Raw genomic sequence first — 24,235 nt, 5'->3', positions numbered from 1 at the left:
CTGGGTGGTCAGATCAGATGATTCTGAGTGTATGTGCCTGTGCAGGTCAGTTAGAGAGAGAGAGAGAGAGAAGGAAAACAGAGGAAAAGGGAAAGAGGTGGAATGTTACCCGCTTCCTGTTGCGGATGACGAAGACGATGAGGAGCCAGAGGAACATGGCAATGACCACGGCACCAATAGGCATGATCAGCTCAACATTCATCTTTTCTTCTGCACCTGTGGGATGGAGTATGTAATTGATCAGAAATGCAAAAATTTGAGATATTTTTATGCTTAAACACAAATAAATTAAAAAAAATAAGCAGAAAGACAATAAACAACCAGACCATTAAACAGAGTGATAGACAGACAGAAAGACAGACAGATGATAAAAAGACATATAGAAAAAAACAGACATGTTGACACACAAATAAGCAGACAGACAGAAAGACAGGCAAATAAACAGGCAGAGACAGACAGACAAACAGACAGACAGAGGTTAAATGATAGATAGGCAGACAGACTGACATAACAATATATAGACAGACCAATAAACAGACAGTTGGACAGACTGATAGACAGACAGAAAGCCAGATCAATAAACAGACAGTTGGAGAGACCGATATACAGACAGACCAAAAGACTGAAAGATAGACCAATAAATAGAAAGACAGAACAATTTACAGAAAGACAAACTAATAAACAGACAGTTGGACAGACTAATATCCAGACAAACCAATTAACAGACAGACAGATGATAAACAAACAGAAAGTCAGGGCAATAAACAGACAGACAGATGACAAACAGACATATAGAAGAAAAACAGACATGCTGACACACAAATAAGCAGACAGACAGACAGACAGGCAGGCAGGCAGACAGACAGACAGACAGACAGACAGACAGGCAGGCAGACAGACAGACAGACAGGCAGGCAGACAGACAGACAGACAGACAGGCAGACAGACAGACAGACAGGCAGGCAGACAGACAGACAGGCAGGCAGACAGACAGACAGACAGAAGATAGATGACAGATGGGCAGACAGACAGACATACCGATTTACAATAAACAGATAGACAGATGATAGATAGACAGATGAAAAACAAACAGAAATACAGACCAATAGACAGAAAGATAGACAGATGAAAAACAGAGATACAGACAAATGGACAGATCAGTATTCAGACAGACCAAAGGACAGAAAAAGAGACCAATAAACAGACAGAAAGATAAAGAGACTGAAAGACAGACCAATAAACAGGCAGACAGTTGGACAGACCGATATACAGACAGACCAATAGGCAGACAGACAGACTAATAAACAGAGACAGAGAGAGAGACAGATCAATAAACAGGTGGACAGATGATAAACAGACATATAGAAGAAAAAACAGACATGCAGACACAAATATGACAGACAGATGGACGGATGGAGGGACAAAGGGAGGGAGGGAGGGACGGACGGAGGGAGGGAGGGAAGGACAGAAGAAAAAACAGATATGCTGACACAAATAGACAGACAGACAGACAGACAGACAGACAGACAGACAGACAGATAGATAGACAGATAAATCAGAAAGACAGACAGACAGACAGACAGACAGACAGACAGACAGACAGACAGACAGACAGACAGACAGACAGACAGACAGATAGATAGATAGATAGATAGATAGATAGATAGATATGAATTGTTTGCTGCCCTGACATTATATCTAATCAAAATAAGCCTACAAAGAGTATACTCTACAGCAACATGAAGCCAAGGACAAAGTCAACCAGGGTTAACCAACATGACATTTTTCCTTTTCTTTTGCATATTTTCTTTTCTGTATCAGAACATGCCACCAGTCAGCAAAACACTACATGCCAGATGTTCCAATTCATTTCTCTGTTCCTCACTATTATTTTTTTCAGTAGTCGAAGTGATGTAGAAACAGTAAAATCGAGGGAAGAGTCACGTACACACTCAGTCTCTGTTATTTGTGTGCCTATGCTCGTCCAGTCCTTTCTAAATGTGAGAAAGAGACGGAAACATATCAAGTTGTAAGTCATGAAGGAAAATATGTGACAGAGAGAGAGAGGAGAGAGAGAGAGAGAGAGAGAGCGAGAGAGGTTGGAACGCCGCTCTCATCTTTGTATTCTGGGATTTTTCTTTGTTTTCTTTTTAGCACTCCCGAAAGGATGTGCAATAACAGAGCCCTCTTCCTGACTGACTGAAAAGAGAGCTATTTTTGCCACAAGGCCTTGATTAAAACAAAATCTCGCTGAGGATAAAAGCCAGTGGAAGTCTGAGCTCGCCTCACACCCATTGATAGAGAGCGTCTCCTCTTAAAATAGGATCCTTTAGTGAAACTACTACGTGATCTTTTACATTTACTGATAAAACTACTACAAATCTACATGCTCTTACTCAAGAAACATTAATATCACACTGTAAATTATTATGATTTTACAGTTAAAAAGAAATATTATATACACTTGAAGTCAGAATTATTGGCCCTCCTGAATTATTAGCCCCCCTGTTTATTTTTCCCCAATTTCAGTTAAACAGAGAGAAGTTTTTTTTCAACACATTTCTAAACAAAATAGTTTAAATAACTCATTTCTAATAACTGATTTATATACCTTTGCCATGATGACAGTAAATAATGTTTGAATATATATTTTTCAAGACACTTCTATACAGCTTAAAGCAGGGGTCTCAAACTCGCGGCCCGCGGGCCATTTGCGGCCCTCAGTGCAATATTTTGTGGCCCGCGCCGACCGCTGCACACTGACAGAATCAGCGGAGCGGGGAGAGAGAGCGCTCCCCGCTCCGCTGATTCTATCCATACACAGCGGTCACTGGCATTCCCCGCCTGCCATGTTAACAAAGGGGCGGGGATGACGGTGACGTTACCACGCACCCCGCCCCTTTGTTAGACGCTGTGACGGGCGGGAAGTGTTAGGAGGGAACTCGCGCCGGCCAGAACCAAGGTAAGCTGTTCCCGCCCCTGCCTGCCACTTAGCTACCTATCTGCAGCCTGCCACCTACCTAGCTACAGCCTGCATCTTATATATATTATAGAGAGATACAGACTGGTACAGACTGATGTGACTGGAGTGGGGTGGGGGTGTTTTATTTATACATATATACGCCTTTTTTTAGGTGAGGGAATGGAAGTTTTGAGTGAGTTCCCCCACTTTTTTCTGTGTGAGAAGTTATTCTCCACCTTGAACTTCAATAAGTCAAAGTACAGGTCTAGACTTAATGATGATCATCTTCAAGCCATACTGAGGGTCTCAACTGCTTCCGCTCTAAAGCCAAATGTGGTTCAGATTTGTGAGATGAAGCGCTGTGAAGTCTCTGGCAGCAAGGAGTAGGCAAAAGATGCCATGTTCAGAAGAACTGTTCATAATCTTCACTCAATGTTCTATTAATGTTCAGGACACTTCATGTCCAGAAGAAATAATTAAAACTGTTAATAATGACATTTGAGGACTTTTTTTTTTGTGAAATCCCTTATGCTGCCCAGCCTCACCCAGACTTTGCCTCCTGCGGCCCCCAGGTAAATTGAGTTTGAGACCCCTGGCTTAAAGTGACATTCAAAGGCTTAACTAGGTTAATTAGGTTAACGACTTTTGTCTTTAAAATGATGTTAAAACAAAAAAAGACTTTCTCCAGAAGAAAAATATTATCAGACATACTGTGAAAATTTGAAAATGTCCTTGCTCTGTTAAACATTAAACATTATAATTCTGACTTCAACTATATATATATATATATATATATATATATATTTATATATAAATGTTACAATAAAAAAGAAAGTAAAATAACTTATTATTATTGTTTTTTATTTGAATTAGTTTTTAAATAAAATAATTGTTTAACAATTCTTTTATTCAGCATGTGTACATTTAATTAATTAGAAGTGAAGACAATGAAAAATGTCATAAAAGATTTCTAATCCCTAATCTTTTAAACTTTTATTAATCAATTATTAATAAAATGAATTATAGGTGGATTACTGTACCAGTTCATAAACATTCAAAATGCTCATGCATTGAGGTTGCAGAAAAAAAAACTGAGAGCGCTAGCATTTACAGCGAGGGAATGACATCCGATGATGTACAGAGTTTGTTGTTGTATTAAAGATAAGTTGTATTGATTACTTATTATATACAGTATATTATTTACATAATGCTTTCAGCATATTATAACAGATTCTCACCCAGTTATTCTGCAAAATTAAAGTTAAAGTGAGCGGCGTTCATCTGACAGGTCCATTTGTAATATCACCCTCCCAATGTATATTGGATAAGAAGAAATGGCCAAGCATCCAGCCCCAAATATACAATCTCATTGAAACTCCAAGTGATTTTACAAGAGAGAAGTTAAAGGCCTACAAGTCATTGGATGCCTACAATTTTGGGTAATGCTTTCTTTTACAACCCGCAAAGTGTCGCGTAAGTACAGTGAAATAACGGTGTACTTTTCTGTATGTATAGTATAAGTATAAAGAACGAGAACGTATGTGTAGGTATAAGGGAACAAACTGTAATGCTTGGGTAATAAGGGGGTAACAACTAGATATGCAACATGCAAAGTACCTGTAATATACTTACTATTTCCAAGTGACACAGAATTTGATATATAAAACTGCAAATACTTTAATTCAAAGTTTGTAATGCCTGCACTTATACTTAAACTTTTTCTCATTTCGCTTTAATTATTATTACTATAAATTATTACAATCTCCCATATGATCTGATGATAGTAGTTTTGGTTCATAGATATATACTCTAGATATCGCATAGGGACCCTGAGCATGCGTCAATAGCGCCGCCACATTGGTACAGTGCTCCCAGGACAAGAGTCATTCAACCGCACTAGTCAAGACAGTGTTATTACGTGAAGATGCGGGACTTCAGCGCTGCCTATGGGTGCATTCACCATACGGCAAAGCAGCACCAACTCGCACTAAACACTCGGCTTATGCTAGTTTTGTTGAATAAAATCAGCAAACAATGCAAAAGAAATATGACAACCAGATGCTGCGCTGCCAGAAACTTGTATTATTGTCGGCTAACGTTAGTGAACGAGTCGTTCGGGGGATTCATTCACAAACGAATCGCTCCCTCCGTCAGTATAAGGAGTGAAAGCAGGAGAGGAGATGTGTTGCAGGACAGGATTAGATCAAATTTAACAGGGAGGAAGGATAGTACATTTCTGTCCACACAAACACAAGCTTTTTGTCAGGAATGCCCGTGCGGTCACTGATCCATCAGTGTAGAAAAGTGATGTAAAATTATAATTTTCGTAATTAGAAAAAAAAAATTACATACTAACATCCAGGAAAACTCCCGATCCTAGATATATGTGTATATGTGTATATCTCTGGCTTTGGATGGCCACAGTCCTCCACTGTACCTTGGTCCCGCATTCATTTCAAAGGAGCGCTACCCTGTAGCAAGATGGCGGCGCTATTGACGCATTCCGTCCAATAGACAACAATAGGCCAGGCGACATCTAGTGTATATATCTATGGTTTTGGTTGATAGTAATGTATAGTATCCATATGGTATCTCTAAATGTGAAATTGTTGGACAACCAACACACACGCATATTAAACAGCAAAAGGAACATGTATAGCTTGCTAAAAACCTTTATGTCTGTTCGTATTTTTTATATAAAATGCAGAGCAGCAAGACCCATGGGATTCCATCAGCTACTCATCGGTACTCATCAGAGTCCTCAGTGGAAGTTAAGAAGAAGAAGAGCAGAAAAAAAGAAACCAAGCAAGAGATGCCAAAAAAAAAAAAGTGGGAAGGAAATAATGTGTTGTTTTGTTGTTTGATTACAGGCAATGATACTCAAGACAATGTTTGATTAAGATTAAGTGTTTTAAAATGCCTTTTTATTAAAATAAAGGTTACAAAATAAAGAAATATATTGTGTTTTTGTATATTTATTTCACTACCTTCAAGACCTTACCATGATGTAATTACATTTTAACTACAAGGAACAAGATGGGAACAATGCTTCACTTTAATTTACCACCTGCAAATTCTGTATTTACCATTTAACTACAGGGAACAAGGGGGGAGCAATTCTTCACTTTAATTTACAACCTACAATTGCTGTTTTTACCTTTTAACCACAGGGAACAAGGGGGGAAGAAATACTGTAATTACCCTTTAACTACAGGGAACAAAGAGGGAAGGAGCTGAACTTCAATGCATAAGTGCATATTTGAACAGTAAGAACAGAGAAAACTACAGCAGCGGCTTTAATTAATTGAAGAATTACACACTACATTTTTCTATAAAAAAATCAGCTATACATTCACTCAAATGCAACAGTTGGTCCCTTCCACACCAAACAAACAGCAGTAAAGGTGCCAGCCTGTTTTAATCTGCATTGAACCCTGACAGTAGGCCTACTGTACATCATGCAGAGTTAGCCTATATGTTGCAAGTGATGTTGAGACACTGCTGGTGGTGGTGAGACCGACAACTACACTTTCATAAGGTAAGTAGTGTATGGAAATATATTTTTATATTGAATTGCAGATTTAAAATACATACAGTATACAATATGGTTTCATAATTTCATTTCCATATACTTTCACAATACTTTGCGTAATGCATTTCTGATTGTTAACCTCTTACTACCCAAGCATTACAGTTTGTTCCCTTTTGCCTACACATATGTTCTTTATACTTATACTATATGTACAGCAAAGTACAATGCTATTTCACTGTACTTACGTGGTACTTTGTGGGTTGTAAAAGAAAGCGTTACCCAAATGAGAGTAATTTCAGAAATATCATGAAAGAAATGTGTGAAAGCTGGTACAACGGTTGAGGAACATTCTGATGTTGTGATCACAGGAAGAAATGTAATGAAACATAAACCAGCTATTACAAATTGTGATAATCTTTTTAAAGATATATCAAGCAGTACTGCTTAAACACACACTCACCGTCCACAGAGATACGAGCCTCACTGGATTCACAGCCCTGCTGGTTGCATGCTGTACAAATGTACAGACCACTGTCCTCTTTTTTCACCCTCTGGATGGTCAAGACACGATTTGAGCGTTTCAGAATTACACCTGACAACAGAAAAGCATCAACATGAGCATTACTGTTTATTGTAGAAAAACAATTAAACTCACTATATCAAAAGATACACTTGTTTAAACTGACTTAAGTCATTTTAGAAGTATACAAACAAAAAGAATTATTCCAAAAAAAAAAAACAGATTCACCTCCAGCAGTGCAGCAAAGTAAAAGAAACTATTCATCATACACTTTTGTACATAATTCACTTTCTAAGACAGAGGAAGAGTAACCTGTGTTGCAAAATAATTTTAACAGATAAAAAACAGTATTATATATATATATATATATATATATATATATATATATATATATATATATATATATATATATATATATATATATATATATATATATATATATATATATATATATATATATATATATATATATATATATATATATATATATATATATATATATATATATATATATATAAATCAGAATAATTATTGTATTATTTAATTAGCAATGAAGGAGTAAACTCATAAAAATAGTTAAAAATAATTTTTGGTACTGAAACAACCTATACAAATTTAAACAAATACAGAAATACATGTTCTTTACACACAATTAAACAAAAACACACAATTAAACCTCTAAAAGTACTGTATCCATTCATTTTATGAAGCAAAAAAAAATAATCTGTATATGCGTCTATCATTAAATATGTATCTAAGACAGTTAGTCTGCAGATGAACTGTTTAGCAAATAATGTTCACTCATCAGCAATGTTGGTAGTACGTTGTATATTATTATTTTTAATGATCTTTTATTTTGGTATTTTTATTTGACTTTAGTTTGTTTTTTAAGTTAGTTGTTTAAACAAAAAAGTTGTTTAACTGCTCAAGTAAAACTAAGTTTACTATAATTAGTTTTAGTAAATTTAAAGGGGTGGTCCACTACGATATCATATTTTAAGCTTTAGTTGGTGTGTAATGTAGCTGCGTGAACATAAACAACATCTCTGAATGTAAAATGCTCAAAGTTAAATGCAAAGGGAAACATTGGCTTATACAGATTTAGCTTAGCGAAGCCAACAGCGAACAAAGTTTGGGGACTACAAAAATCAACATCCAGGCTAGTGAGATCACAAACGCTTCAGATTGTGCCCATTCATTACACGCATACACCCCGTGCAGCAAAGGGGCATGGCCAGAGGCGATGTAATGTAATAGCAGAGAAAGCTAAAATGGTGTCCAAATGCTGCTATTTCCACAGAGCTTGTTTTGTTTCTGCTTACAATTTAATTTTAATTATGTTCCAGCAATTATAAAAAAATAGATAGATAGCATTTGACAAAGGACAGCTTCCAGAATCTCTCCCATTTCAGTGCTGGATTCAGCTAAAAACTCCTTCAACCGACGAAGCTGTGGATTGTGAGACACAACTTGTAAGTATTTCTATTTGTTAAAATTGACCTATGACATGCAGTTTCTAGCATTATTGGTGTGTTGTAGCGAGGATGTAAACAAGGATGTAAACAACGGGAAATGCTGTTTGGCACTGTTAACAATTTAGCTACAAATTCATATTTATCTGCCAAACCGGTAAAAACACCCACAATCTTCAGCAGCACTGCAGTGTCTCTCTATGCAGCTGCTTTCCGTGCATTACATCTCAAATAACAAACTTGCAAAAGATATGTGAACGTTTCATATTACTTACACATGCTTAGAACCCAAATATATGTGAAAGACACGTGTCAAATTTTATTTTAGAGAGCAGGCGTGAGGTTCAGCTCTGTCCTCTATGTGATTTTCTGTTTGATTCAGGCACAAACTGATACTCTGGCTGATAGTGTTTACACAATGCAAAAGCGTGTGCTTGTAGGGGCGTGACGCTTTTCCTGGAGCTGATGCCTGAATCATAGAACATTATGTTAGCTGACTAATCAGAGCCTCCTGAGGGCCGGCCTTTCAGAAGAACTAGGAAATATGAGAATGGTTTTCATGTTAGCTGAGTAGCTGTATATAATCAAAGTAAAATTTATTTTAAAAAATTATGTGATTTTTTTTACAAATGAAGCATGATCACACATTGCTTTGCATCTTATACATACAACCAAGCCTTAAAAACACACTCTGGACCACCCCTTTAAACAGCACTACTTGTCTATACTTCAGAAACCTGTGTAGTTTATTCCAGCCTTAATGGAGCTGTCACTGAGGATCTGAAGAGAGGTGTTATTGTTGTTGCTTCTTTACACTTCTACAGATGTTTTCTTGATCTCACCTGAACCCTCCATAACAGTCTGGTTGTCTTTAGTCCAGACTATAGTAGGGGTCGGTGTGCCGGACACTTCACACACTAGAGTGGTGGAGTCGCTTACGTTCACTCTCTGGTCCGTCAGATTAGTCACAATTCTGGACATCTCAAGAGCTGCAAAAACATAAAAACTAATTAGAAACCGACTAAATATATCAAACCTGAACATTAGCAAACTAAGCAAGGTAATTCTATTACATGTATGGTTTGTGCACCACTATAGGGCTGCAGGGTAATGTTTAAACTGCTAATGACTAATTAGACTAATAACTACTCAATTTTATTTCAATAAAATGAAATTAAAAACACTTTCATTTTGTGATGAATAATTTTACATTTAGATTCCTGATCTATTATATTAATCACTGGTTATGATGAGATGTAAGATTTTGGTGTCTGTATCAAATTACATTTGTGACTTGACAGGCATACCCTGTCAAAAGCAAATAGCTACTTTACTAACTACCAATAGCAGCACAAGTTAAAGTACAGCAGGCTCTGACTAAGGGTGTGTTCACACCTAGACTTTTGTTTCGGAACCTGTCTCGTTTGCCCAGTTAGCGCGGTTCGTTTGGCATATGTGAAAACACAAATCGCTCTCAGATCCGAGATTGCTTGAATGAGGTGGTCTCAGCTCGATTGATACGAACACTGGAGCGGATCGATTGTAATGAGAAAGCGATACGATCCTAGCCCGGTTATATCACAGTGTTTTATGTATTTGTAATAGGCATACGTCTATATAAAAGAGAATTATGAGTAGGGCGGGAGCCGGGAGGTCATTCAATAGACATCCCTAGTCTCACCCCTCCCCACTGCATCCCTCCTCGCTCTTCAGACAAGTCGCGCGCATCTTGTCAAACACTACCAAACCACTACCATCGCCCAGACAGCTGAGCGGGACAAAAATTAACCATGAAACTCTGACCAATGAGAGTAGAGTTTACTCACACGTGACTTGTTTTAGCTCTTTTGGTCCATTTAGAAACTTTGCCATGTGAAAGCGAACCGCACCAAGAACAAAGAGCAACAATGTAACAATTTTAATCCCTGTTTCGGAACAACTGAATCGATTCACAGGTGTGAAAGCACCCCAAAAGTAAGTTACTTGAGTAAGTAATTAAAGTAATTTACTTAATCTTTATAAAACACCTATTTTACCCCTTTTTCAAGGGTTAAGAGAAGTCTTTTGTGTCTCCAGAATGTGTCTGTAAAGTTTCAGCTCAAAACACCCATCAGATTATTTATTATAGCTTTCAGAATATTGGGATTTTCTGCTCTGAACACACTGTAGCTGTTTTAGTGGCCTGTGCCTTTAATGCAAGTTTTCCCGGCCCACCGTTCCCACGTGCCTTTCAGAGTGTGCCTCAATCTCTGCCTTGGCTGCATCAGATAAAAAGCACATGGACAGACTTGAAAGAAGCAGATCTCATGTAATGTTTGTGAGAAATACAACAGTAAAATCTTTCGAAACCATGTGATACTTGTTACCAATGCAAGATGACACAAATGCGAATGAAACATTTCCAAAATTAAAAGTTAGTATGAGGGTGTTTTCACACTTGCCTTATTTAGTTCAGTTGAATCTTGGTGCAGTTCATTTGGGCAGGTGTTAATGTAGCAATCGGACTGAAGTGTGCTCCAAAAGAGGACCAAAAAAGCATACCGAGACCTCCTTAAAGAGGTGGTCTCGATATGCTTTCAAACAAACCCCGGAGTGGTTTGTTTGTGGAGAAAACATGATCCGAACTAGAACAGACCCAACCGCAAAAAGTACTGCGCCTTTTTGGATTAATACAGCTGCTGTAGTCCGATGTATAGTAGAAAATGTGTAGTTTGTCCAAAGTGATGTATGCTAACTATATAGTACACTATGACCAGGGATACAATCAGCCAGTGCAGTCGTCTCTTCATAGTAAAAAGCGACATTTTATGTCAGTTTATTTAATTGCGGTAATTCCATTGGCTTTTCCCCACATGTTAATTTTGACAAATCGAAAACCAGTTAAGGAAATACGTTCAATAACATCTGGCCAATAAGTGATGTGGATTTTATCACATGACTGCATTTTGGTTCTTTTCAACTGGTTCGGACCAAAGCAATCAGTGTGGTGTGAAAAGGACCCAAAATGGCAGAAAATTGCGACAATGTTGCCCTTGGGCTGGACCAAATGAATTGAACAACAGATGTGAAAGCACACTGAGATAATTACAGTCAAGTCTGAAATTAGCCATACCCTAGTGTATCCACCACACATACCACACTTTAGCATCTCCAACAATTGAAATACTAAAAATAATGACTGTTTTCAAACAGGTTTCCACTCAATGTAAACTAAGGACCTACCTCTGAGTCTGAGATTGTGAAGTAAGCAGGTTTTCTCATTGGTGCCCACAATCTCCACCTGGCAAGCGTACAAGCCTTGGTCCATCATTGTGGCATTGGGTATGGGCATGTCCAGTGTGACATTGGTCCCCTGCAGGCCTGAAACAGTGACGTTGGGCTGGTGTAAGTGTGACAGTGTGAGAGTATCACACGGCACAGCTGCTGGAGGTGGATCATGGTTGGCTACATTTGCTACCCGATACCAGCGCAAGTTATAGTACAGCAGCCGGTCTGCTACACAACGCATTATAACATCCTGTCCTTCAATAGGGCTGCTGGAGGGGAGGACGCTTAGGTTGAGAAAACCTGTGAATAAGACAAATATATGAAGGTTGAACTTGATTATATCTTTACTTAAATCCAATTTAATTTGGGATTGTCATAGGTTTGGAGGCACTTACGAGTTACTTGAAACACAATGACTCGCTGATCTTGACCCATCTTATTGGTAGCGATGCACCTGTATAGGGCATGATCCACTGCTTTCTGGATCTTCAGAGTGCTGATGGTCTGCAGAAAGGCACATTGTGTATAAAATGCATTTTTACCAGATTTATCAAGATTAACCCTCAATACAGAAACTTGGTGCATAAATTAAAAAGCTCATCTTTTGCATTTTCAAAATTAAATGTTAGGATAAAAAAAGTACATGAATTTCAAGAAAGTCTTTGAATCTGGTTTATCCACTTTGATTTAATGAGATAAATACCGTAAAATGATGATCTAGGATGACATTCGCTGATTCAGTTAATATGTTAAAAGAATAGTTTACCCAAAAAGTAAAATAATCACCAATTTAATCAACATGGGGATCCAAGTTTATTAGTTTCTTTCTTTTTTGAACACAAAATGATATATCTAAAAATGCTGGTAACTGATAAACGCTGGCTATAAAGGGTGTCAAAATAACCGGTTACTACGTACTGCCATCATTTCTGTCATATGCGCTATATGTCATGCTAGAATACTATGGCAAAGCTGGCGAGGGTTAATAAATAAAATGCTCCAACTATTTAAAAACAGACAACTGTGCACAATTGACTGCTTGCAATTTTTCTTTCACTAACATTGAAGTACAGTAGAAGCCAGGAGCTGCCATTTCACTGCTAGGGAGAAAAGGAATGCTTTAAAACTCCATCTCTCTCACATTGCACCTTTGAATTATTGGCATATTTGTAAGGTCAATTTTCCTCTCCTCTCGGTGGTTAAAGCGATACTTGTGGAAATGAAAGCATTGTCAATGCATCATGATGCACCAAAAAACTGAACCCAAATCGATGGCATGATAACTGTAACCAAACCGAACTGTGAGAGCAGCGTAGGTTCACACCCCTATTGGCTGTTTACATGCACCCAAATAATCCATTTGTAATCAGATTTACAGTTCAATTGAAATGTTCAATTAAACAACATTTATATAAATACCTTAATCTATCAGATTGAGCTCTTCCTTTTCTAATCCAATCCAATCGCAAAAAAAAAATATATATATATATATATGTGTGTGTGTGTGTGTGTAATCACTTTAATCTGACTACTTCAATCATTTTCAGAAGTCTTTGGGGCACATGTGCATACTTCAGTATATTTAGATTGTAGGTTAATGCTGGAGAAATAGGCATTGGTAGTGTGATCATAACCCATTGAAGGCAAATTATAACTTTAACATAGCTGCCAACTCTCACGCATTTGGCGTGAGAGTCACGCAATTGACAGTATTCTAACTCTCTCATGCCACACATCCATTTTCTCATGCAGAAAAATCATCTCAGTGAAATTTTTTTTTTGCTTTAATAAAGAGTTTTAAAGACTTTTTTTCGTTATATAAAGACTTTATTCTCTGTTTGAAACCGAATCAAGGCTGGTGAAAGCCATGTAATCAAAAACAAACTGACGCATGCTTGCAGATGGCATGTCCGCACGCCTCTCACCCCTCTCCTGCTTGCGCTGACACGCTGCTCGCGTTCCTGCTCCATGTATGAATCCTAGTTGTAAACATTCATGTCAAAAAAATATGCGCAGCTCACACGCCACTTATGCATTTTATGGCAGGAATAACAGCCTTTCATGAAGGCTGCAGTGAGTTTGCAAGTCTAAAGTTTAAACAATATGGTCTTATTTTTGACTAATGGCTCCTGATAGATTGTTTTTTTATAAAGCAGAAAGGAGGGATGAGGTCAGGGAGTTTAGACTTCATTCCTTCATTCATTTTCTTTTTGGTCTCTTTATTAATCTTGGGTCGCCACAGTGGAATGAACCGCCAACTTATCCAGCATATGTTTTACGCAGCGGATGCCCTTCCAGCTGCAACCCATCACTGGGAAACATCCATACAATCTCATTCACACACATACACTAGGGACAATTTGGAGTTTAGACTTAATAAACCTAATTCTCGGCCATGAGTCAGGTCTAAGACAACACACAACAGATAATTCTATAAAACATATTTTTTTTGTGTTCTATACAATTGTCTATAGAATTTCATTCTAATGAAATTAATATTTATGCAAAAAAAAAAAAAAAACTTAAATGATCTTAGCATACACTGTAAAGAAAAAAACTAATTTTACAGAAAATATCGTAAAATTTTTTACAGTAATTTTTTTGTCATTTAAAATTTTATTCAAAACTTCGTAAAATGACAAACAATCTCTCCAAATGAACAATGTGACTTTCATTTTAGGTACTTTATCATTAAAGACAAATTACAGACAATTTTATTTATTATACAGGGAAATTACAGTATTATTTATAGAGTATTTTTTCTGTTATTTTAAATTATATTCAAAAGTCTGTAAAAATTACAAACAATGTTTGTAAATTAACAGCTTGACTGTTATTTTACGTACTATATAATTAATGACAAATTACAGCAAATTATACAATAAATTTGTCGTATTATTTACACAGTGTTTTTTCCTGTTTTTTTTTTTGTTTTTTTTTTAAGTACATTTAAAACGATGTAAAATTAAAGTAATCAAGTGTAATTACTTGCTCTGTAAAAAAAAAAAAAAAAATTCGTACAAAAAGTGACTGGCAGCTAGGGCTGCCAAACAAAAGACATAATACTGTTAAATTTCTTTGTTGAAATAAAGTGCAAAAGATAATAAATCTACAGATTTTTTCATTAAATGTTTACAGAAAAACACTTATTTTACAGACTTTTCCCAGGTTATCCCAGCTACATTTACATGCACCAACTTTCGTCAATATGAATGAATTGAATCCAATTGCCAGATCTGTTTACATGTACTCATTGTAGTCTGATTAAATTATGTGTCTAAATGTGTTTTCTATACATCATTTTTGCATATTGCGACAGCATAGACATGACACCAACAGAGCTCATGCCATATGAGGGGAAAATGTTATAGAAGTCAGTGACTACTGCTTTCCAGCATTCTTCAAAAAGTCTTGTTTTAAGTTCAACAGAAGAAAGAAACTCAAACAGGTTTGGAACAAGCAAAGGGTGAGCAAATGAAGACAGAATTTTTATTTTTGTGTAAACTATTCCTTTAAACTTCAGTAAAATCAAGATCATATGACTGTATGTACAAAGCAGCTGATACACTTGCTTATTTGATTAGCAACCCAGAATCTTAAATATTTCTTATAAATGATACATCCGAACACGTCATTGTTTTAAGTTTATTAACAAGTTAAAATTGGATTTTGAACGCCAGTCTCAGATATTTGGACCCAGCAGTTTATTTCCATGGTGACAACTCTATGTTTGTTCAAAAGTAATAGTAGGTTATCTACCTTGAGAGTGCGTTCATCAACAGATGTCTGGCTGATGAGGGGATTCTTTCCTGTGTTGTTTGACATCTCCCTCCATTTGTCACACTTTGCCATCCTCGTATCTGATTTTGGTCTGTAAATAACACACAACAATATGATAATTTGACAATTTTTGAAAAACTCAAAAATAAATTGTATTATAATTAATTATGTTAAATACTAATAATAATAATTTTCATAATAATATTAATAATAATAGCATTTTTTATTTATTATATATGACTATATACTATTTATATGTGGTATATTACCATATACCATACATAAATATTATATAGTAATATACAATTAATTTATTATATACTATTTATATGTTATGTATATTATTATTATAATTATAATTATTTATTATTATAATAATTAATTTAATAATTAAATAATTAATGTTAATTTGAATTAAATTGTGCTATAACAACAATACAATTTGTACAGACAGTATTCAATTCAATTCAATTCAGCTTTATTTGTATAGCGCTTTTACAATGTAGATTGTGTCAAAGCAGCTTCACATAAATGGTCATAGTAACTGGAACAGTGTGGTTCAGGTTTTAGTGTTTAAGTTCAGTTCAGTTCAGTTTAGCTCAGTTCAGTGTGATTTAATCATTACTGAGAGTTCAAACACCGAAGAGCAAATTCATCGATGCGTAGCTCTACCAATCCTGAACCATGCGAGGCAGTGGCGACAGTACGATGTAAAATAAAATTTTTCTTATTATATTATTATTAATATTATTATTAAAACATATTGTATTCATTTTATTTAATACAATAGTAACAATGTCAAAATGTGACAATAATACATAATAAAATAGTAATAATATTAATAATAATAAATAATAATAATAATTATAATATTATTATTAATAATAATAATAATACTAATCATAGCAATAATAATAATAATCATTACATAATAATAATAATCATCATCATAATAACAATGATAATAATAATAATATTAGTAATAATAATAATAATCAAAATCATGGTAGTAATAATAATAAAAAATATTATTACTATCATTATTGTTGTTATTATTTTATTATTATTATTATTATTATTATTATTATTATTATTATTACTGTTAAAAACATATTGCATTCATTTTGTTATTTAGTACTATGATAATTACAATATCAAAATGTGACAATAATACAAAATTAAAGAATAATGATAATAATTAATACAACAATAACAATAAATAATAATAATAATAATAATAATAATAATAATATTAATAGAATAATAATAATAATTATTATTATTATTATTATTATATTTTTCAAGTAATTTATTTTTATGCTGTTTTAAAACAATAATAGATATTGCATATAAAATACAATGTAATATAAATTTTCTTCCAGAATTTACGTTATTATTATTATTTTTACTATTCTTTAAAAAACATAATGTATTCATTTTGTTCTCTAGTACAATAATAATAACTATATCTAAATGTGACAATGCAAAATTAAATAATAATGATAACAACAACAACAAAAACAATAATAATAATAATAATTATTATTATTATTATTATTATTATTATTATTATTATTATATTTTCCAGTAATTTATTTTTATGTTGTTTTACAACAATAGTAGATATTGCTCATATAGTACAATGTAATATAAAATTTCTTCCAGAATTTATGCTATTATTATTATTACTATTTAAAAAAAACATAATGTATTCATTTTGTTCTTCAGTACAATAATAATAACTATATCAAAATGTGACAATAATACACAATTAAATAATAACTATAATAATATTAACATCAACAATAATAATTATTATTTATTATTATTATTATTATTATCATCATCATTTTATTGTTATTATTTTTGTATTAATAATACAGAAAAATTTAAAAAGCATTACATGTAAAAAAAATTCTCCATGTCAACATTCAATACTATGAATATTAAATTGCATGTATTATTTAATAAATAATATATTATCTGGTAATATATTAACATACATATTCATCTCAAAAGACAGCATGCACACAGAAATAAACTCTTGTATCTATCTCCCCTTCTTGAGGAGGAACAGAAAACAACAGACTGAATCAACAACAACAATGCATCTATTATTAACAATCTAAATTTAAATATCCTGTAACCGATTGCCATGCAAAGATTTATGAGCAAGCACAATAATCATAAATGTCAACAAACTTGTGTTCATCATTTAAGCACCTCATGTAGGTCAGAGATGAGCAAAAGGGAAAGAGGGGGGAAAAAGATGGTAAACACAAAAAAAGCACGCAGAAAATCTGTACTCAAAGGTGAGAATGAAGGTGAACTCTGGTTAGCCGGACACAGAGACAGAGTTTGTGTTATTTCCATGTCTGATCAAGGACACGGATTTGAATGCTCGTCTGTTTTTAGAACAACAGGAAGTTGTGATGAGGACCGAGGAAGTAGATGAGGAGGTGCAATCTGGAGATAAGACTCAACGTTCATTACATGGTCACAACATCCTTGAAAGTGACGTTCTGTGAATGGAGGCTGAAAATCAGCATAAACCTGAGCTCACAGAGTCTTGCTGAAGAAAACAGGCTGGTTGGCTCAATCTCAGCAGCAGTTTCAGGATGAATGCCCAATTAGAGCACAACATGCTACTGAACTGCACAGTGGGAAAGACTTAAACACCAGGGAAAAATATGCTAACAGAGTTGTCATCTCTTGAAATGGAGAGCTAAACAAACTCAACAAATCCTACAGCAAACTATGGCTGTTTCAGAAACAAGGTTAAGTGTAAACTCAGAGTATGTTAACCCTGAAATGAGGGAGATCCTGTTTCTGAAAATCAGTTACAATAACATGGTAACTTAGTCGCTAGACCTAAGCCGTTCTGAAACAGGTTTTCTTTGTTTCATCTTACTTTTAAAATCATAAGAAATTTAAATACCTCTTTGTTTAGATGATGGCAATTTCAGGGGCATTGCTAGGGTCGAAAGGGATAAGGGGCTTAGCCCCAAAGAAGTCCACCTCCCCACCCAACCCAACCCAAAAAAATAATAATTCTAATTCACTGTGCTAAAATACCCCCACTTTCAAAAGGTGATCTACTCTTATCTTAATAACATGATTATGAATGGTTTAATAATAAATAAAGCGTTTTTGATTGGACAGAATTTTAACAATAAATTGTGAAAATTTGTGACTTGTAACACCAACAAGGAAAAAACATTGATAAATGAACCCACTTCTCATTTACTAGTCTGTTATGAGTCATATCATAACTCTTGAGCCTCCAATCTCCTCCTGATTTGCAGTTTCTGTTTGTTTTTTGTAAATGTAATTTTCTGCATGTCTTCAAATCTGAAAATATGATTTATTTTATAGTGTGAGTTGTTATCCAAAGTGAAGCTACAAACATGTTCATTTGGACAGAGTGATTAACTAAAGTGTAGTGTTGTCATTATACTGGAATTTCTAAGGGTGCTTTCACATCTACACTTTTGTTTCGGAACGTGTCTCGTTTGCCCAGTTAGCGCGGTTCGTTTGGCATATGTGAACAGGGCAATCGCGCTCTGTTTTGCGCCAAAGTAATCGCTCCGAGAACGCTTCAATGAGGTGGTCTCGGCTCGATTGAAACGAACCCTAGAGCGGTTCGATTGCAGTGAGAAAGCGAATCGCTCCAAGACCAAAGAGCAACAATGTAACATTTGTAATCTCTGTTTCGGAACAACTGAATCGATTCATAGGTGTGAAAGCACCCTAAATCCAATACCTTGCAAAATATTGATATTCAATACACTACTTTTTTATATAATATCAATTGTGTCAAAAATAGTACAAAAAAATGTATATGCTAGAAATGTTTACTTCAAATTTCTTTAGAGTTTCTTTTTAATTTTCCTCAAAAAAGGGTCATGTGGGCATTGTAGCACTTTAAATGCATTTAATGACATATTCATTCATACTTAAGCAGAAATTCCATATATGCCTCACAAAAGTAGTAGAACATTCCAGGAAATCCCTAATATGGATAAAGGCATCCAGCAAATGCTGTAGTTGAATGAAAAAAAGATCTGATTTATAATCTGATGCTAACTGACATAGCATGTTACAGTAGAATATAGCTTTAAAATAATACGCTTGACTGACTGCGATTGAACTATTACAGAAACAGATGTGACTGGCTATATCATATCTAGATAAATATGCCTAGATATCTATATCATATCTAGAAAGCTAATACAATGTACGTTTTTCTGACTAATTTGCATGAATTTCCATTGATATGATGTACAGTTTATTGATTACAGTTATTTTATTTTACCAAAACTATACACATTTTATACTCATTCATTCATTTTCTTGTCGGCTTAGTCCCTTTATTAATCCGGGGTCGCCACAGCAGAATGAACCACCAACTTATCCAGCAAGTTTTTACGCAGCGGATGCCCTTCCAACCGCAACCCATCTCTGGGAAACATCCACAAACACACATTCACACACACAAACACACTCATACACTACGGACAATTTAGCCTACCCAACTGCGCCACTGCCTCGCCCACCTTTTATGCTTAGTTTAGCGAAGAAGTTTAGCGAAACAGTTGTATTATTACCTCATCAGCTTCAGCTACTCAAAATAATGAATGAAGGATGACAGTGCAGTGGCGGGAATTTTTTAACAGCTTCTGACAACAGTGCCACTCCCACATGCCGGTAGAAACAGGTACTGCTGAACAGCTGACTATTTAATTACGGGACACAAATGCTGTGTTAAGTGGAATGCGCGTGATGTATGTAGTCATTTTAAAGGGCCATGAAACCCCCTCATTTCAGAAAAGTGGGCGTGTCCAGCTCTGTTTAGGGGGGAGTGTCGGAGGAACAAAAGTGGGAAGGTGTGGGAGTGTCTATTTGGGCATGCGCTGAGTTTCAGAGGCAAAACACACACACACACACACACACACACACACACACACACACACACACACACACACACACAGAGGAGAAAGTGACTGTGTTTACATGGACATCTGTAGTCGAATTATTTGCCAAATTATTAAATGGTGGACTTTAACTGCAGTTTGGCTCTTTCATTCAAGGAATTCATTCTTGCCCCTCGCGACAAACGAGATATTTGATTCGAGGAACTGCTCTAAGCGTGTATTTTTCATGCAATGTTTGATACCGCACGGCGAATGAGAGAAAAAAACCCTCAGCATTTTCCGGAAACGTCGATGCACACGGCAGGTAGTGTCAGAAAGCTGCATGTGTTATTCCGGTCACAAAATGCGGTGAAAATCCTACACGAGGTTAAAGTTTGGTTGTGGTGCTAACATGTTACACTCGGTGTAATAGTTCTATACGAACTAACTGAATAAACAAAGAACACTGGTCGCTCACTGACCAAATCTGTAGAGACAGGACAATCACCAGCAACTAGAGCCACGTCTTTATTAAGAGGAGACTACAAGCGAATCCGGATCTCAGCATTTGCAGATGAGAACAGCTCTCAGGTAAACAATGTTCCTCCTTAGACACGCAAGTTATTGTTGTTGAGCGTCGCGTACACTGTGCACTCTCACAGAGAGAAAATGAAAACAAAACTTAACTGCAGCAAACTATAAAAGCAACACATCACGCTTGTTTTGCTTGTTTTTTGATTTTGACAGTAATGAATATTAATGAAGTTGCACAATAGAGTGCGCTGATTGGTTTGAAACAAGTTTTACTCATGCATTAATGCAGCGCACTCGGAGACGTAATAAGGCACTCCAAGGCACAGACGTCCAGTCTACACGCTGGAACAGATGCTAAGATCTCATGGCCGTGACACAGCTTCAAAAATTTGTTTCAAACTGGAAGTACAAATTTGCTCGAAATAAGGCAAAAACAACCAATTTTCACTTTTTAGTGAGATATATTTGTCCTAATAGTGTTCTTAGCAGTGTGAGACACATATACGTCTGTCAACAGCTCAAAAAATGTGTTTTGGTGTTTCGTGAGCCTTTAAGTACTTCTTATCTTATCTTATAAGACCTATTTTTATTTAAGTGCAACATATTCCAAAAGATCAGGGGTTTTTGGCAATACGACAGGGGCAATAGCCCCCACAGCTCCCAGCTTTACTTTACTTTCGTCAATCGGTGACGTTTTGTTCCTCGCCACTGTGGCCACTGACTTGCTTGGTTTGGGACTTGTGAAGCTAAGCATCGATGGATTTGCTCTTTAGTCTTTGGACTTCCTGCAATGAAAATTAAACCACACTGAAATAAACTAAACTGAACATCAACTAGAAAGTTTATGTTAAGCTGCTTTGACACAATCTACATTGTAAAAGTGCTATAGATATAAAGATGAATTGGTTTAAATCATTTTGTAGAGCATCATATGTGTCACTCCATTGTTCTTGACTGTTTGGTGCCATCCTGTGACTGAATGACAATAATAATAATAATAATAATAATAATAATAATAATAATAATAATAATAATAATAATAATAATAATAATCAGTTTAGTGCAGGCTGCCATTTTCCATCTGCAATTTTCATTTATGCATGCCTCTCATTTAAGTAAAGAGCTAATAAAATATTAATAGTTGCCCACTGCTCTGGGTGTATGCTCAATGTGTGTGTACAGTATGTGTGTGCTCTTATTCCTCACTCAAAATGTGTGTGAAATTGGATGGGTTAAAAGGAGTGGACCAACTTTGAGTATGGGTAAAACCACACTTGACAAAGCTCACTTCACTTCCCTTTAATGATTTAGGCCTAATTGTTTACTTTTGTGCCAAGTAGTGGTGTAATAAGTGGCATCATGTACACCTAGCCAGTTGTTTTATTGTGACTGACCAATCTGAATCATGTATTCTAGAAAGCTGGGTAAAAATAATAGTGATAATACCAACCAGCTAGATATTGTCCATTATTTAATAAATACAGTAAAATAAATGCTGTAAAAACATTCATAGTTCATGTTAGCTAAAGCATGTTAACAAATAAGACATTATTTTAAAGGGTTACCTAGAATTTAATAAAATTTCTGACACACTCACACAAAATGAGTCTTTGCTATAAAAATGTCCTCAGGAATGTCCTCAGGAATTCTCCACTACGTTGCTGTCAAATAAACAGCTGCCATGCCAACTTGACACTGTAAGCAGAAGCTTGGAAAGCTTGGCCCGCCTCTGAGTTTATCTGATTGGCTCACTGCTTTGAAACTGACACCGGTGTGGTGCATTGCGCGTAAAAGTATACTCTTTTGACATGGTGTCATAAAAATGTGCCACTCATGTGTGGGCAAAATATGCAAAATATGCAAGTGTAATGGTCAACCAAACAAAGTGTATGTTTACATAGAAAAACAATGCAAAAGTAGCGCATTAAAATGGGAAAATTAGTTATGTGTCAATATCACTTACAGAAATCTGACTGGACAGTCTTCTCTGGGCATCCATTGCCATTTGATTGTGACAGGGCTGGATCCTCCACTAGCGGTGCAGGTCAGTGTAGGGCTACTGCCGTACATGTGGACATCACGATCCAACGACACATCCTTCTCAAAGATCCTGGGTAGATCTGAACATACAAACACTCAAGTTAATACAGCCTGAATCAAGAGAAGAGAGAATGAGAAGAGGTGATGGCAATACAAAAAATGGGGACAAAAGACAATAAGATATAAGACAAAAAATATAGGTGGCGAAAACAGAAGACATGAGAAGAGAGGAAAGAAACAAGAGATCAGAAGATGAGACAAAATGAGTCGAATTAAGAAAAAGTAAAAATAGATAAGGTGAGATAAGACAAGTGGTGACTCAAGACAAAAGACAATAAAAAAAGATGTAAAAATGACACAAGAAATGACAAGAGAAGATATGAGACAAGAAATTAGATCAGATCAGATGAAAACACAAAGGATGTGTCAATAAGAGAAATTGAGCCGAGGCAACAAAGCAAGAGGCAAGAAGGCAAAAAATGTCATGAGACAAGAACACAATCAATTAGATGACCAGAGAAGAGATGAGAAGACAAGAGACATGGAGACATTATGAGACAGGGACTAATTAAGACAACAAGAGAAGAGTTGAGGATACAAGAGAAAAGAAGACAAGAGATAAAATGAAAGAAGCTCAGACATGACGAGAAAAGAAATGAGTTTGAGATGACAAGATTTATAAGAGATGTGAGATAAGAAGAGTAATGACAAGGAGATGAGATAGAAGATGAAATGACAGGACAGAAGATGAGATGAGATGACATAAGAGGAGATGAGAGGAGATGAAAGGAGAGGAGATGAGAGAAGATGAGAGGATAGGAGAGGATGAAAGATGAGGAGATGAAAGAAGATGAGACGAGAGAAGATGAGATGAGAGGATAAGAAAGGAGAGGAGATAAGTAAGAGAATATGAGATGAGAGGATAGGAAAGGAGATGAGATCAGAAAAAATGAGAGAAGATGAGATGACAGGAGAGGAGATGAGGAGATGAGCAAAGATGAGGGGAGAGGAAAGGTGATGAGATGAGAAGAGAAGAGAAGAGAAGAGAAGAGCAGAGCAGATGAGGAATTGAGAAGAGAAGAGAAGAGAAGAGAAGAGAAGAGAAGAGAAGAGAAGAGAAGAGAAGAGAAGAGAAGAGAAGAGAAGAGAAGAGAAGAGAGATGAGGTGAGATGAGCAGAGTAGAGTAGAATAGAGTAGAGTAGAGTACAGTAGAG

At 35.6% G+C, this 24,235-nt stretch overlaps 1 protein-coding gene across 2 annotated transcripts in view; it reads right to left on the bottom strand.

Annotated features, from left to right (window-relative positions):
• The window catches only part of kdr (kinase insert domain receptor (a type III receptor tyrosine kinase)), a 56,655-nt gene that overhangs the window by 11,654 nt on the left and 20,766 nt on the right, over positions 1 to 24,235 (bottom strand). For both annotated transcript variants that reach the window (XR_015517652.1, NM_001024653.2), the window contains 7 exon segments: positions 22,944 to 23,100; positions 15,513 to 15,624; positions 12,149 to 12,257; positions 11,709 to 12,053; positions 9,329 to 9,475; positions 6,955 to 7,086; positions 110 to 216 (listed from right to left, as the gene is read on the bottom strand). Coding sequence is in view for 1 of the 2 variants with exons in the window: in NM_001024653.2 (NP_001019824.2) it covers positions 110 to 216; positions 6,955 to 7,086; positions 9,329 to 9,475; positions 11,709 to 12,053; positions 12,149 to 12,257; positions 15,513 to 15,624; positions 22,944 to 23,100 (1,109 nt within the window). In the remaining variant the exon portion in view is untranslated.

This window comes from Danio rerio, chromosome 20 (assembly GCF_052040795.2).
Source record: "Danio rerio strain M-AB ecotype USA chromosome 20, GRCz13ab, whole genome shotgun sequence".
Lineage (NCBI taxonomy): Eukaryota > Metazoa > Chordata > Actinopteri > Cypriniformes > Danionidae > Danio > Danio rerio.
The sequence above is the reverse complement of the archived record's forward strand: the minus strand, read 5'-3'. Positions and strand labels throughout refer to the sequence as shown.